At 41.6% G+C, this 13981-nt stretch overlaps 1 protein-coding gene across 1 annotated transcript in view; it reads right to left on the bottom strand.

Moving 5' to 3' along the window:
- Window positions 1-519: 519 nt before the first annotated feature.
- Window positions 520-13981, bottom strand: part of rbl2 (retinoblastoma-like 2 (p130)) — a 29669-nt gene continuing 16207 nt past the window's right edge. Inside the window, exons 9-17 of the mRNA XM_008302419.1 lie at window positions 13608-13626; window positions 12871-13152; window positions 12213-12412; window positions 11361-11537; window positions 9733-9804; window positions 3628-3727; window positions 3219-3463; window positions 2139-2312; window positions 520-903 (exon numbers count right to left, since the gene is read on the bottom strand). Of these exons, the coding sequence (XP_008300641.1) occupies window positions 736-903; window positions 2139-2312; window positions 3219-3463; window positions 3628-3727; window positions 9733-9804; window positions 11361-11537; window positions 12213-12412; window positions 12871-13152; window positions 13608-13626 (1437 nt within the window). The 3' untranslated portion in view covers window positions 520-735. The remainder of the gene's footprint in view (window positions 904-2138; window positions 2313-3218; window positions 3464-3627; window positions 3728-9732; window positions 9805-11360; window positions 11538-12212; window positions 12413-12870; window positions 13153-13607; window positions 13627-13981) is intronic.

The raw sequence follows: 13981 nt of genomic DNA, 5'->3' as shown, positions 1-13981 counted from the left end.
TTGCTCTGCTTGAGGAGGCCTCACTGAACTGTAAAATATGAACATTTAGGGCAACTTAGAGCGGCAACAAACGGAGACAAGTTGCTGCAGGATCCACAGTGAGCCCAATTTTTCACTGGACATGCTTCCATGATTAATCTGATTTTTAAAAATTCAGTCGTGACTCGATAATCCGATCAAGGCTGTCGGATTGTCAAGACGGAGGTCGAGATAGAAGGAGGGCTTGATGCTTGAAGGGTCATTTGTTGTTAATATTTATTGTTTATAGTTGTTATAATAACTAGTGTATTGTTAGAACACTACGCATCGCTGGATTTTACATCTAACTGACCGGTGCGCTTGTGCACGGGCCCGTCGGTTAACGTCAAAGGTAAGTAAATCTGTTGGATTGTTCAGTCAGATAATATGCCGTTATGCTTATTTGGGACATAAAATGTCATGTTGGAGTCAGAATCCAAGGCTGTCGGTTTGTTAAGGCTATTTTTTATGGGTGCCATTCGTTTTTCCTAAAAGCCTGTCGGATAGCAAGGTTTTCAGGTTGTTAAAAGTCGGATTATCGAGTCACGACTGTACTTTGGTTGTTTTAATGGAAGCTATGAAGTCCACTTTAGTCACTGAAGCTCTTAACCAGCACACAAAATAATAGCTGACAGACCTCAGCGTGGAGATCAAAAGCTGTAGAAGCTGCTCGTATGATGGCCGCTGCTTGTTACCGCGGTGATGAAGTGTGTGCTGTCAGTGGGAGGAGCTTCGGTCGTTGGCCACGTCCTGCAGGCGGCGCAGCAGAGCCGAGTGGTTGTCGGGACAGACCCGTTTGGGCGACGTCTCCTCCTCCATCGCCATGCTGCGCTTCCTGGTGGGAGTTTCTCCGGTCCGGATCATACTGTTGATCTCCTGCAGACGCTGAGGGGTCAGAGGTCAGAGGTTAAAGGTCAGCGGTCATCTGTCAGTAAACTCTGGGTTTCTGTTCACTTCTGGTTCTGACTAACATTTCTTTGTTTCTGAGTTCTGGGCTCTGACTCGGTTACTCCACAACATTCACCTTGTTGTCTTTAAATCATTTCTGTGGAGCTTTGGCTGTTTGCTTCAGGTCACTGTCTTGATGGAAAACAAATCTTCTACATCAGTTTGTCCTCCAGGATTTACCTGTTCTTTGCTGTATTCATTTTACCCTCTACCTTTACAAGCCTTCTGGGTTCTGCAGCTGGGACGCATCCCCACATCATGATGCTGCCACCACCATGCTCCATAGTGGGGATGGTGTGTTTGTGATGGTATGCAGTGTTTGATGTCTGTCAAATGTATCTAGTGTGAAGGCCAAAATGTTCAATTTTGGTCTCATCAGACCCAAAACCTTCTTCCAGTTGACTTCAGAATCTCCAACATGTCTTCTGGTGAACTCTAGCTCAGATTTAACATGAGCTTTTTTCAACAGTGTCTTTCTCTTTGTCACTCTCCTATAAAGCTTTGACTGGTGAAGGACAGTTAACAGTTGATGTATGAACAGTCTCTCTAATCTCAGCTGCTGAAGGTTGTAACTCCTTCAGAGGAGTCATATGTGTCTTGGTGGCCTCCTTCACTAGTCTCTGTCTTTCTCAATCACTCAGTTTGTTAGGACAACCTGCTCTAGGCAGATTTACATGTGTGTCATATTCCTTTCCTTGCTTAATTATGTATTTAACTGGATTCTAAGAAATATTCAGTAACTCAAAATGTTCTTGCTTGGAGAGTCCTTTTAGCTTCATGGTGTAGTTCTGTCCAGGAGTCACCAGTGACTGGACCTTCGAGATATACAAGTCTTGATACTACAATCATTTGAAACACATGTACTGCTCTCAAATGATCTTTATTTTAGTAATTGTGTGACTTCTAGCACTCCTTCGTCGCTCCCATGTTGAATTAAAGAAGTTACTCATAAACCTATGCAGTCACATATTTTACATGTTGAATTAATTGACATAACTTTGCAAAACCCCTGAATTCATTTTGACATCAAAGTGTCTTTTTTTGTAAATTCTCCATCAAAAAAAGCCAGATTAAACTGATCGTAATTACCATTGAAAAAAATCACTAAAACTAGTTTGGAATATTTCCATGATGAACATTTGCAGCCATGTATGTGCTGTGGTTGGTCTTACGTTGGGGGGGCTGCTGCAGATGTAGTAGTAAATCTTGTCCCGGGGAGTTGTTGGCGTGAGGGCGGAGCCTGTCTTGTGAGGCGAGATGTAAATGGAGTGTTTGCTGGACAGAAGCATCCGACGGGGAGATCCGGTCCTCAGGGTGGGATATGGACACAGAGGGGGGGACTCCACCTGCACAGGTACCAAGAGTACACCAAAGTACACTGTCACCTTCAGAGGCAGCAGGAGAACAGACCAACACCTGACGCAAGTTCTGTTTTCATACGATGACTCCAAACGTATGACATGTGAAATCGTACAAGACGCTTCTTTGTGGCCGTTTTGTGTCTCTTTGTGGCTGTTTTATGTTTTCTTGCAGCACATCTTTCTTGTCATTTTGTGTCTCTGTGGTTGTTTTGTGTGTCTGCCTCTTTGTGGTTGTTTTGTGCCTGTTTGTAGGTGTTTGTGTCTCTTTGTATCTCTTTGTAATCTTTTGTGTGTCTTTGTAGTTGTTTTGAGCCTTTGTATAATCGTTTCTGTCTCTTTGTGGTCGTTTTGTGCCTGTTTCTGTCTCTTTGTGACCATTATGTTTCTCTTTGTCGTTGTTTTGTCTTTGTCCAGTCATTTTCTATCCGTTTGTGATCATTTTGCATCTTCTTGTAGTCGTTTGTGTATCTTTCTTATTATTTTGCGGTTGCTGCGTCTTGTTGTGGTTGTTTCGTGTCTCTTTGTAGACATCTGTGTCTCCTTGGTATTTGTTTTTATGTCTTTTTGTGGTTGTTTGGTGTGTCTATGTTTTTGTTGTATTTCTCTGTATAGTTGGTCTTTTTTTGTTGATGTTCTGTGTCTTTGGTCACTTTGTGTGTTTCACTGGCTATTTTGTGTCTCTCTGTAAGTGTTTCGTGTCTATTTCTGCTCATTTTCCACGTCTTTTAAGTCAGTTTGTCGTCTGTGTGTAGTTGTTGTTTCTGCTGTATAACTGTAAACTCCCCCTCTGAAGTAAACATCTTCTGCCGTCAGCGGGATGAAGAAAACTTGTATCTGTAAATTCAAACCAGCAGTGTAAAGTAAGTGTGAAAGTGTAAAGTGTGTTCGTACCCCTGCAGACGGCGAACTCAGAGAGTATCTCAGAGCAAAGTGTCTCATCTGTTTGATGTAGACGTTGTTGTAGAAGTGGATCAGGTCTCCTCGCTCCTCCTCACCGTCACCCACAGTGCAGGAGGCGGCAGCGGAGGAGGAAGTCTTGCTGGAGGCGTTGGTGGGTGTTGAGGGGGCGCTGCCAGGCTGGGGGCCCGGCAAGGTGCTGCTGGAGCGAATAGGAACCGGGCTGATGTCGCCACCTGCTGGCAGATCAGATCAGATCAGACTTGTTGGTGAATTATTGGATAACCTTTCTGCTTCATTACATACAGCTTCCGTTTAAAACGTTTTCCACAGCACCATAACTTGAAAATGCCACAGCGAGTTGAGACAGGGTTATGAATGCTTTGGACGGATGTTTCTCTACCTGGATCTTGGCCGGCGTCAGCAGACGAGTTTGGTTTGTTGGCGTCGTTGGAGACGGAGTGACGCCTCCTCCTCGCTGAGATCAACACACTCCTGTACACCTGAAAAACACACAATCGGAGGTTAAAAACCAGCAGAAGCTTCTGTTTAGTGATGCACGATATTCAAATTTCTGGCCAATACCGATATCCGNCAGAGAGAGACAACAGAGAGAAAGACGGAAAGAACAGAGTCTCACGGTGAGGTTGGCGTGGAGCCTGTAGGCGGCGCTGTCCTGGTTCTCCATCCCCTCACAGAGGCAGGGTCCCGGGGTGCCGATGTCCTCGCTGGCCCCCTCGCCGGTGAAGATCCTCTCATCCAGACTGCCGGTGGCCAAAACATGTTCTTCATAGAGCCGACTGAGAGACAAGCTGAGAAAAGACCAGAGAATAAAGGGAGAGTCAAAACAAACTCAGCCATATTTATTTATACAGTTGGGAACAAACATGAACACACTCTTGTACGGCTCATGTGTATCTGAGTTTACACAAAAAACAATCATTCATTTGGCCACAATGAGCCTAAATTGGTTCGGAGAGAAGGTGAGGCCTTTAACCTCAGGAACACTAAACCCACCGCCAAGCATGGTGGTGGCAGCATCATGCTCTGGGGCTGTTTTGGGGCTTTATAGAAACTACATAAAATAATGTAGAAGGAGGAGAAATACCTCCATATTCTTCAGGAAAACCTAAAATCATCATCAGAATGTTGATTTGGGCACAGTTTGGTGTTTCAACAAGACAATAACACCAAACACACATCAGACTTAGTAAAGAAATGGTTCAATCAGGCTAGAATGAAGGTTTTAGACTGGTTTCCCTTAAGTTCTAGTTTAAACCCATCACGAACCTGTGGACTGTCATAAAGAAAGTGTCAGAAAGTCCGCTAATTTAGTTAAACTGCACCAATTCTGTCAAGAGGAGGGTCAAAGATAAACCAGAAGCTTGTGGATGGAAACCAAAAGAACCTAACTGAGGTGAAAATGACCAAATATTTGCATTTCTGTATGTCTATTTTTGACCCAGCGGATTTTGTCTTATCTCCAGAAGTTCTATAATAAATCTATAGAAGAACCAAAATGCAGGAGTGTTTTTAGAAAGAAACTTCAGTCAGTGGAATCCACGAAAAAGCAAAATGCTGTTTTTTTTCCCCCCAATATTTTGACTGTTTTAAAGGAGAAAACAAACACTGACTACTTAAATATACTGAATATAATCTTCATTTTGATTTATTAGTTGTGGCTTGGACCACTTTTCAAGATCGGACCAGAAATAAAACGACTGGTTAATGAGTTTAAAGTCCTACATATCAAATAAAATTAAATGAATCCATCTGAAGTAGCGTCATGGCACGTGTCAGGTTTTTTTTGTCCTCATAACAACAACTTTTGGTCGACAAAGTCTCTACTTCCATTTCATGATTTGTGCTTCCCCTGGCAGCCACTTCACTACACATCTGTTGATCCTTTTTTCCACTACTTCTGTCCTGCATGCATTGCTTTGTGAATTACTGAAGCTAAAACACGTTAAATGGCTTCTGAAGATTCAGCAAAGATGAAAGATTTTAAATAAAGTAAACACAGCTTCCTTTTCCTGTTACCAAACAGGAAAAACTATCATTTGTGTAAATAATCTTCCACCAGTCTTCTCCACTCAGACTCGTTCTTTAAAAACGACCTCGGGGTTAAATTAAAACGCCGTGATGCTGTGCGACACTCACAAACTGTCTCCAAAGTTCATGGGATCCAGAAAGCCGGTCAGACTGTCCTCCTTCCCTCTGAGAATCTGTGGGAGCAAGAGAGTGGATCAGTTTGACACAATACTACTGTTATACTGTGCAGAAAACACAGGAGGGAAGTAAACCAGAGGCTGAAATACATCCTAAATCAACTCAGATAAAAATCATTTCAATGCAGATGTTGTTTTTTTTTGTGAAGGCTGAAGTCTGTTTTGGGGAACGACTGATTGTTTTACACCAGTGTGTGCAGGTTAACATGCTGGTGAGTCACTCAGACAGTGGACGTAGATACTGAACGTTAGCTAAACGTCCGTCCTGGTGGCTAATGAACTGCACGAGTCGACACCAGGAAAGAACTTGTGAATCCCGGAACCAGAAGTTTACATCCACTGTATAAAAACACACAAAACCTTTTTGTCTCACTGTCTGACATTAAATCAGACTAAACTTCTCCTGTTTCAGGTCAGGTAGGATCACCAACATTATGTCTATTTACTAAATGCCAGAATATTGAGAACGATGATATTTTATTAATTTCTTCAAAGTCAGAAGTTTCCATCCATCTCCTCAGTATCTGGTAGCGTTGCCTTTAAACTGAATGACTTGGGTCAAATGTTCTGGGTTTCCTTCCACAAGCTTCTCACAATAGTCTGATGAGTTCTGGTCCATCCCTCCTGACAGAACTGGTGGAACTGAGTCAGGTTTGTTGGTCTCCTTGATCCACTAATGTTCTCCAGGATTGAGATCAGGGCTTTGTGATGGCCACTCCACAACACTGACTCTGTTGTCCTGAAGCCTCTTTGTAACTAATCTGGCGCTATGCTGAGGGTCATTGTCCATCTGAAGACCCATTTAAAGCTTTAACTTCCTGCTGATGTCTTGAGATGTTGCTTCAATATTTCCACATCATGTTCTTTCCTCATGATGCCATCTATTGTGTGAAGTGCACCAGTCCCTCCATAACATGATGCTGCCACCCCCGTGCTTCACAGTTGGGATGGTGTTCTCAGGCTTTTTCCTCCAAATGTAACGATGGTCATTAAGGCCAAACAGTTCAGTCTTAGTTCCATCAGACCACAGGACATGTCTCCACTAATGAAGCTCTTTGTCCCTGTGTGCATTTACAAACTGTAATCTGCTATTTCTTATGTTTCTTTTGGAGTGATGTCTTCTTCCTCTCTGAGCATCCTTCCAGCCCATGTCAGTACAGGACTGGTTCCACTGTGGATAATGACTCTCTGACCAGCTTCAGCAGCATCTTCTCAGGTCTTTAGCTTCTGTTCTGGGGTCGATACGCACATTTCAACCAAAACACTTCATCTCTGCGACACAGAGCCCGTCTCCTAGTAATAAAAAATCCTCTCTCTCATCATTCTGGCGTTTAGAAAATAGAAATAACCTAGGTAATCCTAACTGACCAAAAAGTGACAGCGGTTGTGCGTTACCCTTTTGTGGAAGAGTTTCTTGATGAAGGGCTTCCAGAAGTGCTCTTTGACTCCTTTGGCCTCCAGCACCAGGCCGTCGTGAAGCTCGCACAGCTGCTCGATGAAGCAGAACGGACCTGAGGACGGCCGGAAGTCTTTGCTGCTGAAGTCCTCTGGTAAACCTGCAGGAAACCAGTGACGCTGCATCACAATTCACACAGTTTTTTTTGCTTGATATCTAACAGCCCCTTTCCCAATCTAGACATATCATGTGTACATTACCTGAGGATAATCGCCATTATTACGTTTATTTGTTCTATTCTAGCCTTATTTTAGCTACGTATTTAATTTCAGTAATGTATCATACTTATATTTTCTTGCTTTTCTGTTTTTAAACCACTGCATTTCTTATGTTATGTCATTTTGGGGGTTTTTGTGCAATATCTGGCACAAGAATCACCTTCAGGATTAATATAGTTTTATCTTATTAGTGCAGCTGTTCCAGGGATAGAGGCGTAATTTTTCACGGTGAAGCTGCAGAGAGCGGAGCAGCTTCCTTTCTCGACAATCAACGCTGTGTTTACAGATGGAGGTGGAGTCGGTGGGGGGAGCTGAGGAAACAGGGGGAGTCAACAGGATGAGAGGCGAGCGCTGATAGACGCCGCTGCAGCTTTTTTTCTGGTTGGAATTTGCTCAGCGAAACTTTTGATTTATTTCACGCGTTTGATTTAACACCGTACGTGGCTGATAAGCAGGCTTCCTATTTAATTTTGTGACTATTCACCATCATATTGCACAACTCTGCGACCAACACACTCCAAGCTGTAAGAATTATGTTGAGGGGGATGTGGTTTAAGGGCTTCAGTGCAAAAGATTTGACGGGAATGAGAGAAACTATATCGCAACACACCAACACTATCAGATAATTATTATTAATAATGTAATCCTCACATAATACATCATAATATACTGGCTTTAAAGAACAAAAATTATTAACTACAGCTAGAGAGAACCATTAAAGAGAAAAACACACTGACTATAAAAATGATTTACCAGCCTTGAAGGTTTGAGCATTGAATCATGGTCAGTTTAATTTAGTTATTTTGGACAAGAATTCACCAAAAAAGGATCGTACCCACGACCTTTACAAGCCTTCCTGGGCTGGTGCTGAGAAACATCTCCACATCATGATGCTGCCACCACCATGCTTCACATCATGATGCTGCCACCACCATGCTTCACATCATGATGCTGCCACCACCATGCTTCACATCATNAATAAGGTTGGGTCATGTCCATTGTTGTGTTGTTTTCTTGTCATAGAGTTATTTGAAGCACCATGATTTTTCTCTTAGCCCAGTAACATTATTATATAACTCTTCCAGTTGGGACACTATTGGAGTGGTTTCACCATCACACCTGCTCAATGCATGTTTAGATATTGGTCATCAGTGCAAGAAAAAAAAAAATGTCAATCATTTTTTTCCCTCAGAAAGTTTGCCCTTTGACTGGCACCAGGAAAAACGTGGAAATTTGCACCATCATGTAACTGGTTTGTATTATTCTATTAAAGCCGAGTTGTACCATTGAAGACCCTACGTACCTGTTAGCAAACATGCAAAAATTTCAGGACTTTAGCTACAATATTTCTCAAGTTATGGCACTTCAAACATTGATCCACAGCATGATACTGCCACCGCCGTGCTCTGCAAAAATTGACATGACCCCACCTTATTTTAAGAATTTTTTACTCAACAACTAACGTTAGCTGTGAGCCCAGATTTGACATGTTTTACTGAATAACATAGGAAAAAAAGACCAATATGAGATGGTAAGGTGTGAGCTTTTCATAAAAAAAGATGAATTGAGGTGTAATGACCCTTACAGATGAAAAAACAACACGCTGTGCTTATTTATATGACAGAAACAGGAAATCCCATCTTTTTAAATTAACTGGATCCGACTTTTGACATAACTCACTATTTGGAAGCTCAAACNTCGGAGGTTAAAAACCAGCAGAAGCTTCTGTTTAGTGATGCACGATATTCAAATTTCTGGCCAATACCGATATCCGATATTAAGATTTCTGATATCGCCGATAACCCGATGTCGACATTCAGTTTTTGTTCACACCGAAAAATGAGTATCAGTAACGACTGTGAGAACGTGAAAGCTGTTCAAAAGATCCCAAATTAGACCACATGGTCTTCTTTATTATGTAACAAAAGTAAAACATATTTAAACATATTTAACTTTCAAGTCCAGAATAATTTAAGTAAAAACATCTGTGAAATAGCAGCAATATCATATGTAGAGATGAAGGCACTGATGTTGGACAATCATCGTTTTTTTGTTTTTTTTACACTAATTACTAATTACACTAATTTTTACACGAATACCAACGTGGTCGTCGATATATCGTGCATCCCTTGTTTAGAGGCATCACTTGGTGGGAATCCATCCATTATTTATACACCGCTTAGTCCTCACACCCTGGACAGGTAACCAGTCTATCACAGGGCTACACTTAGAGACAGACAACCAAGCACACTCACATTCACACCTACGGATAATTTAGAATCACCAATTAACCTCAACATGTTTTTGGACTATGTGGGAGGAAGCCGGAGAACCTGGAGAGAACCCACGCTGCACAGGGAGAACATGGAGACTCCACACAGAAAGATCCCGGGTGTCTTTACCGGGACGTGACCCGGCGACCTTCTAGCTGCGAGGCAACAGTGCTAACCACTGATCCACCTTGCAGCCTACTTTGGTACCTTAAATATCAACAATGACAGTTTGGACAAGCATTTTCTTTTCATGCGTAGCCCTGAATAGATACGAAGCAACCTCTGGTACTGTTATCAACTCGGAACATTTCTACGTAAACTGCAGTTTCTTACGTTGCTGCTGGCCTGAGGCTGAGTGCGGTAACACTTCATGATGTTCTGGAAGGATTTGTCTTCTTTGGTCACCTGACAAACACGAACAACACACAGTTAGCACAGCAGGAAGAACCGAACAGACACGTTGGATGTTTGTAATCATCAAAGTCAGATAAGGTGCAGTAAGGACAATATGGTGTGAGAAAACTTTTAATAGTTTTTTTCATTGTTTCAGTAATATTTTGGACTAAATGTTAAATATTTTCTGACTCAAGCAGCAAAATGTAAATGTGTTTGGTAAAAAATGATTTAAAAAAAAAAAATCTCTCGAGTCTTGAACTGAGGACAGATAATATTTAACAGTTTAAGAAGTTAAACTGAATTTCAAACCTAAATTTTGTGCATTTATGTCTCTTAGACCTGCTGATACTTTCTACACGGAGCTTCATCTGTCTTATAGAGGCACTGGTGTGTGCAGGACTTTTCATGACTTGTAGAAACCCTTTTAGTTAGATTTATAGTATGTGACTTTAAGTTTATTCATACACAACGTTTATGGACTTTCTTTTTGCTCCATCTTGTTCTTCAGGTCGTCTGAGGTTGAATCTACACGTCTGGACTCATTCCACTGCAGAAAACATCCTCTGACCACGTTGTGTGGGGGAGAGTTTTGTGTCTCTTTGTGATCATTTTATATTTTTTTGTAGTTATTTTTGTTTCTGTCTGATAGTTTAGTGTCTGTTGACGTCAATCTTGTTCCTTTTTGGACACTTTGTGTTATTTAATATTTCATTGTGGTAGTTTTGTGTCTCTTGTGGTCATGTTGTGATACTTTGTCGTCCTTTTGTGTCCCTTTGTTGTCCTTTTAGTCTCTTTGTGATGCTTTTGTGTCTTTTTGTGGTCAATTTGTGTCTCCTTGAAATAGTTTTTTGTTGTTGCTTATCGATGCGTGATACAAAAGAAGCTACCTTTTGGTCACTTTCTGGTCATTTAGTGTCTCTTTGTGGTAGTTTTGTGTCTCATGTGGTCATTTTGGTAAATTTGTGATCACTGTTGTTTCCTTGTTCTAGTTTTGGTGTCGCTTTGTGGTCATTTTTTGTCTCTTTGTGGTCGTTTTAAGTCTCTTTGTGAAACCTCCAATTGAAAACCAAAACTCTGTTAATGGATCCTTCAGGATGTAAATATCTGGATCTCCCAACTAGTCAAGTCAGAACTGATGAAGCCTCTTGGATGAGAGGTGAAACGTCTTCAAGGAACTCAAGCAAGTCCAGCTTCTATGATTGATCTGAATAACCATGACCTGGATGACTGAAAATCTTCACAGACTTGTCCTTGTAATAGTTTTTTGTTGATGTTTGTCGATGTTGTGTCATACAAAAGAAGCTACCTTTTGGTCTCTTTGTGGTAATTCTGTGTCTCTTGTCATGATTTTTTTCTCTTTGTGGTGATTGTGTGTCTGCTTGTAGTTGTTTGTTTCTTTTTGTAGTGGCTTTGAGTCTTTGTATTCATTCTGTCACTTCATGGTCATTTCTGTGTCTCCTTTCACACATCTTGTGTCTGTGTGGAATGGTTTTTTGTTGTTTTGGTTTTTTTTTGCTGATGTTGTGCCATAAAGAAGAATCCGACCGTCTACTTCCCACACAGACCTTTGCCATGACGTAAACGGCACACATGAGGAGCTGGTCCAGGTGTCGGTCCATCATCATCTCGGTGCAGTGGACCAGAGAATATTCGAAACACGTCCAGATCTTCCTCCTCAGCTCCGACGAGATGTCCAGTTTGGCACAAAGGTCTCTGAGCCGAACGCTGGCCAGATGGTAAACCTGAGAGGACAGACACGGAAACAAACTTTAACAAACCACTGACGAGTATCTGCAGTTGTTTTGTGTATATTTCTGCTCAATTTGCTTCTTTTTGTGGTAATCTGGTGTCTTTTTGTGGATGTTTTGTGCCTGTTTGTGGTTATTTTGTGTCTATGTGCAGTGGTTTGTGGGCATTCGTACCCTTTTTGTGTCTCTTTGTTGATCATTCTGTATCTTTGGTCACTTTGTGTTTCTTTGTGGTCATTTTTGTCTGTTTGTACTTGTTTGGTTGTCGTCTTTTTATGGTTGTTTGTCTGTCTTTGTGGTGTTTTGTGTATACTTCTGATCATTTTCCATCTCTTTGTTGTAATTTGGTGTCTCTTTGTGGTTGTTTTGTGACTGTTCGTAGTCATTTTGTGGTTGTTTGGTATCCAATTGTTTGTTTATTTTTGTAGTTTTTTGTCAACTTCTTGTCATCTTTTGTCTCTCTGTGACCATTTTGCAGATCTTTGTAGTCGTTTTCAGTCTGTCTGTGGTTGCTTTGTGCTTCTTTGTCTTGTTTTTTTCTGCTGTAAAACTATAGAAACGTCCTTCTGCAGTTAATATCTTCTTCCATGATAACGATAAAGAAAAGTTGGATCTGTAAATCAGACAGGACAGGGTGAGGACGGACATTCTGACATTTGTGACTCGTACCTTCCTGAAGAACAGCGACAGAGAGCCCTTCCTCAGCGGGCTGCTGGCTGCCTTGACGGCCGGTTTGGCGACGGCCGACTGGACAGCGATGGTGCCGGTCAGGGTTTGGGCAGACAGTGGCTGCAGGGCGGCGCCGGCCTGCCCGGTCACGCTCACCTGGACGGGGAAGAAGGTGATGCCTCCGCTCTCGTTGGCTATTCCTGCAGAGGTCAGCGGTTCTTAGGGTTAGAGGCCTTCAGCTCAAACACCACTGATTTGATTGAAATTTCTTTTTTATCATAAACTATTTAAAATAATATCTATGAAATTTCAGATCTATTCATTAAATGCTTTCCGAGATACATGTGGTTTAATGAAACATGAAAAAACTTGTCACAAAAAAGGTTATTTTTGTTAAACTTTCAAAACTTATTGAGCAAGTATGACAAATTGGACCACAAAATCAAAACATACTGCATGATATTTCAAGAAGAAGAGCATTCTAGAGTTTCAAAATAAAAGGATGCGATAGATCGAGTCAAAGTTTCACAAACATCTTTGTGTAATTGAAACCACACGAGGTGCGATCAGGAAGTTGTGGGACTATCGAGCTATTCCATTTTGCATAAGTTTACTGTGAACATCAGTATTTTATGGAACAACAATGTCAGCCCCTCACCCTGCACGGGTATGGTCACCGTCTGCCCGTTGTTGGCGGTGACGGTGGCGGTTGCCACGGTGACCACCGTCTGTCCGGCGGGGATGGTCGTGACGAGGCTGGCCTGGCCGGTCTTGGTCACGGCGGTGGCGATGGGAGGCGTGCTGGTGGTGCTGGTGGAGCCGGTGGAGGCGGCGCCGGTCTCGCCGTCCGCTGGCGGATCGACGAACAGACGGCGGCGAGCCGGACCTGTGGGTGGGGAGCTGTAGCGGTCCAGGAGGGTGGTGGGGGAGGGGGACACGCCTGCTGGACGGAGGAGGAGGGGTTACATTAGTCTAAAAAAACTCATACATGTGAACACTTCTACACACATTTAATGTATAATATTAAACAGGACACTTTATAGCAGTGGTTCTCAAACTGGGCGTCCCAAGATCATTTCAGGCGGTCGCCAGATCATTGGAAAAAAACAAAACAAAACAGCCTATATTTATCAAATAAATTAGTATCAGAGCTGTCAAAATTAAGAGTGTATACTTGTTCTCACTCCTTTTTCAAACTTGTTAATATTATTATTTGATTATGTGATATTATTATTCTTTTTTGCTCTTTTTAAAATTGTTTTCTTTAGTTTTCTTTTTTTTCCCTTTCATTTGTTCGAAATAAATTCAATTCATTCAAAAGAAAATTAATGTGTTGATGTAAAGAGATTAATCTGTGAAATTAACTCATTAATGCATGAACAACAAAGTTATTACTCAAGCCATCATAAAAATTCTAATTGGGGGGTCACAGACACAAACGTATGTTATCTTGGGGGTCGTGGCTCATAAAATAAGGAACTAAACAATAAAATCAGACATTAAAAGCCGCACAAACAATCTCTCATAGCGTTGAAATGTTGTTTTTAATCTCTGGAGGTTTTTGCTAATTAAATAGAACATATAGAACATATGTCTATTTTAATATTATTGATAAAATTAGTACAATGATATTATGATGTTTTGTCTCCTTGGATCTGTTTCTGTGGTTAATTTGTGTCACTCAGTGTGATTCATAAATGTTAAAAACTGTTAAAGGTTTTGTCTCTGTGTGTGTTTTTGTTCTCTTTTGTCACTTTGCAGTCACTTTG

Source organism: Stegastes partitus, unplaced genomic scaffold (assembly GCF_000690725.1).
Source record: "Stegastes partitus isolate 25-593 unplaced genomic scaffold, Stegastes_partitus-1.0.2 Scaffold1812, whole genome shotgun sequence".
Classification (NCBI taxonomy): domain Eukaryota; kingdom Metazoa; phylum Chordata; class Actinopteri; family Pomacentridae; genus Stegastes; species Stegastes partitus.
The sequence above is the reverse complement of the archived record's forward strand: the minus strand, read 5'-3'. Positions and strand labels throughout refer to the sequence as shown.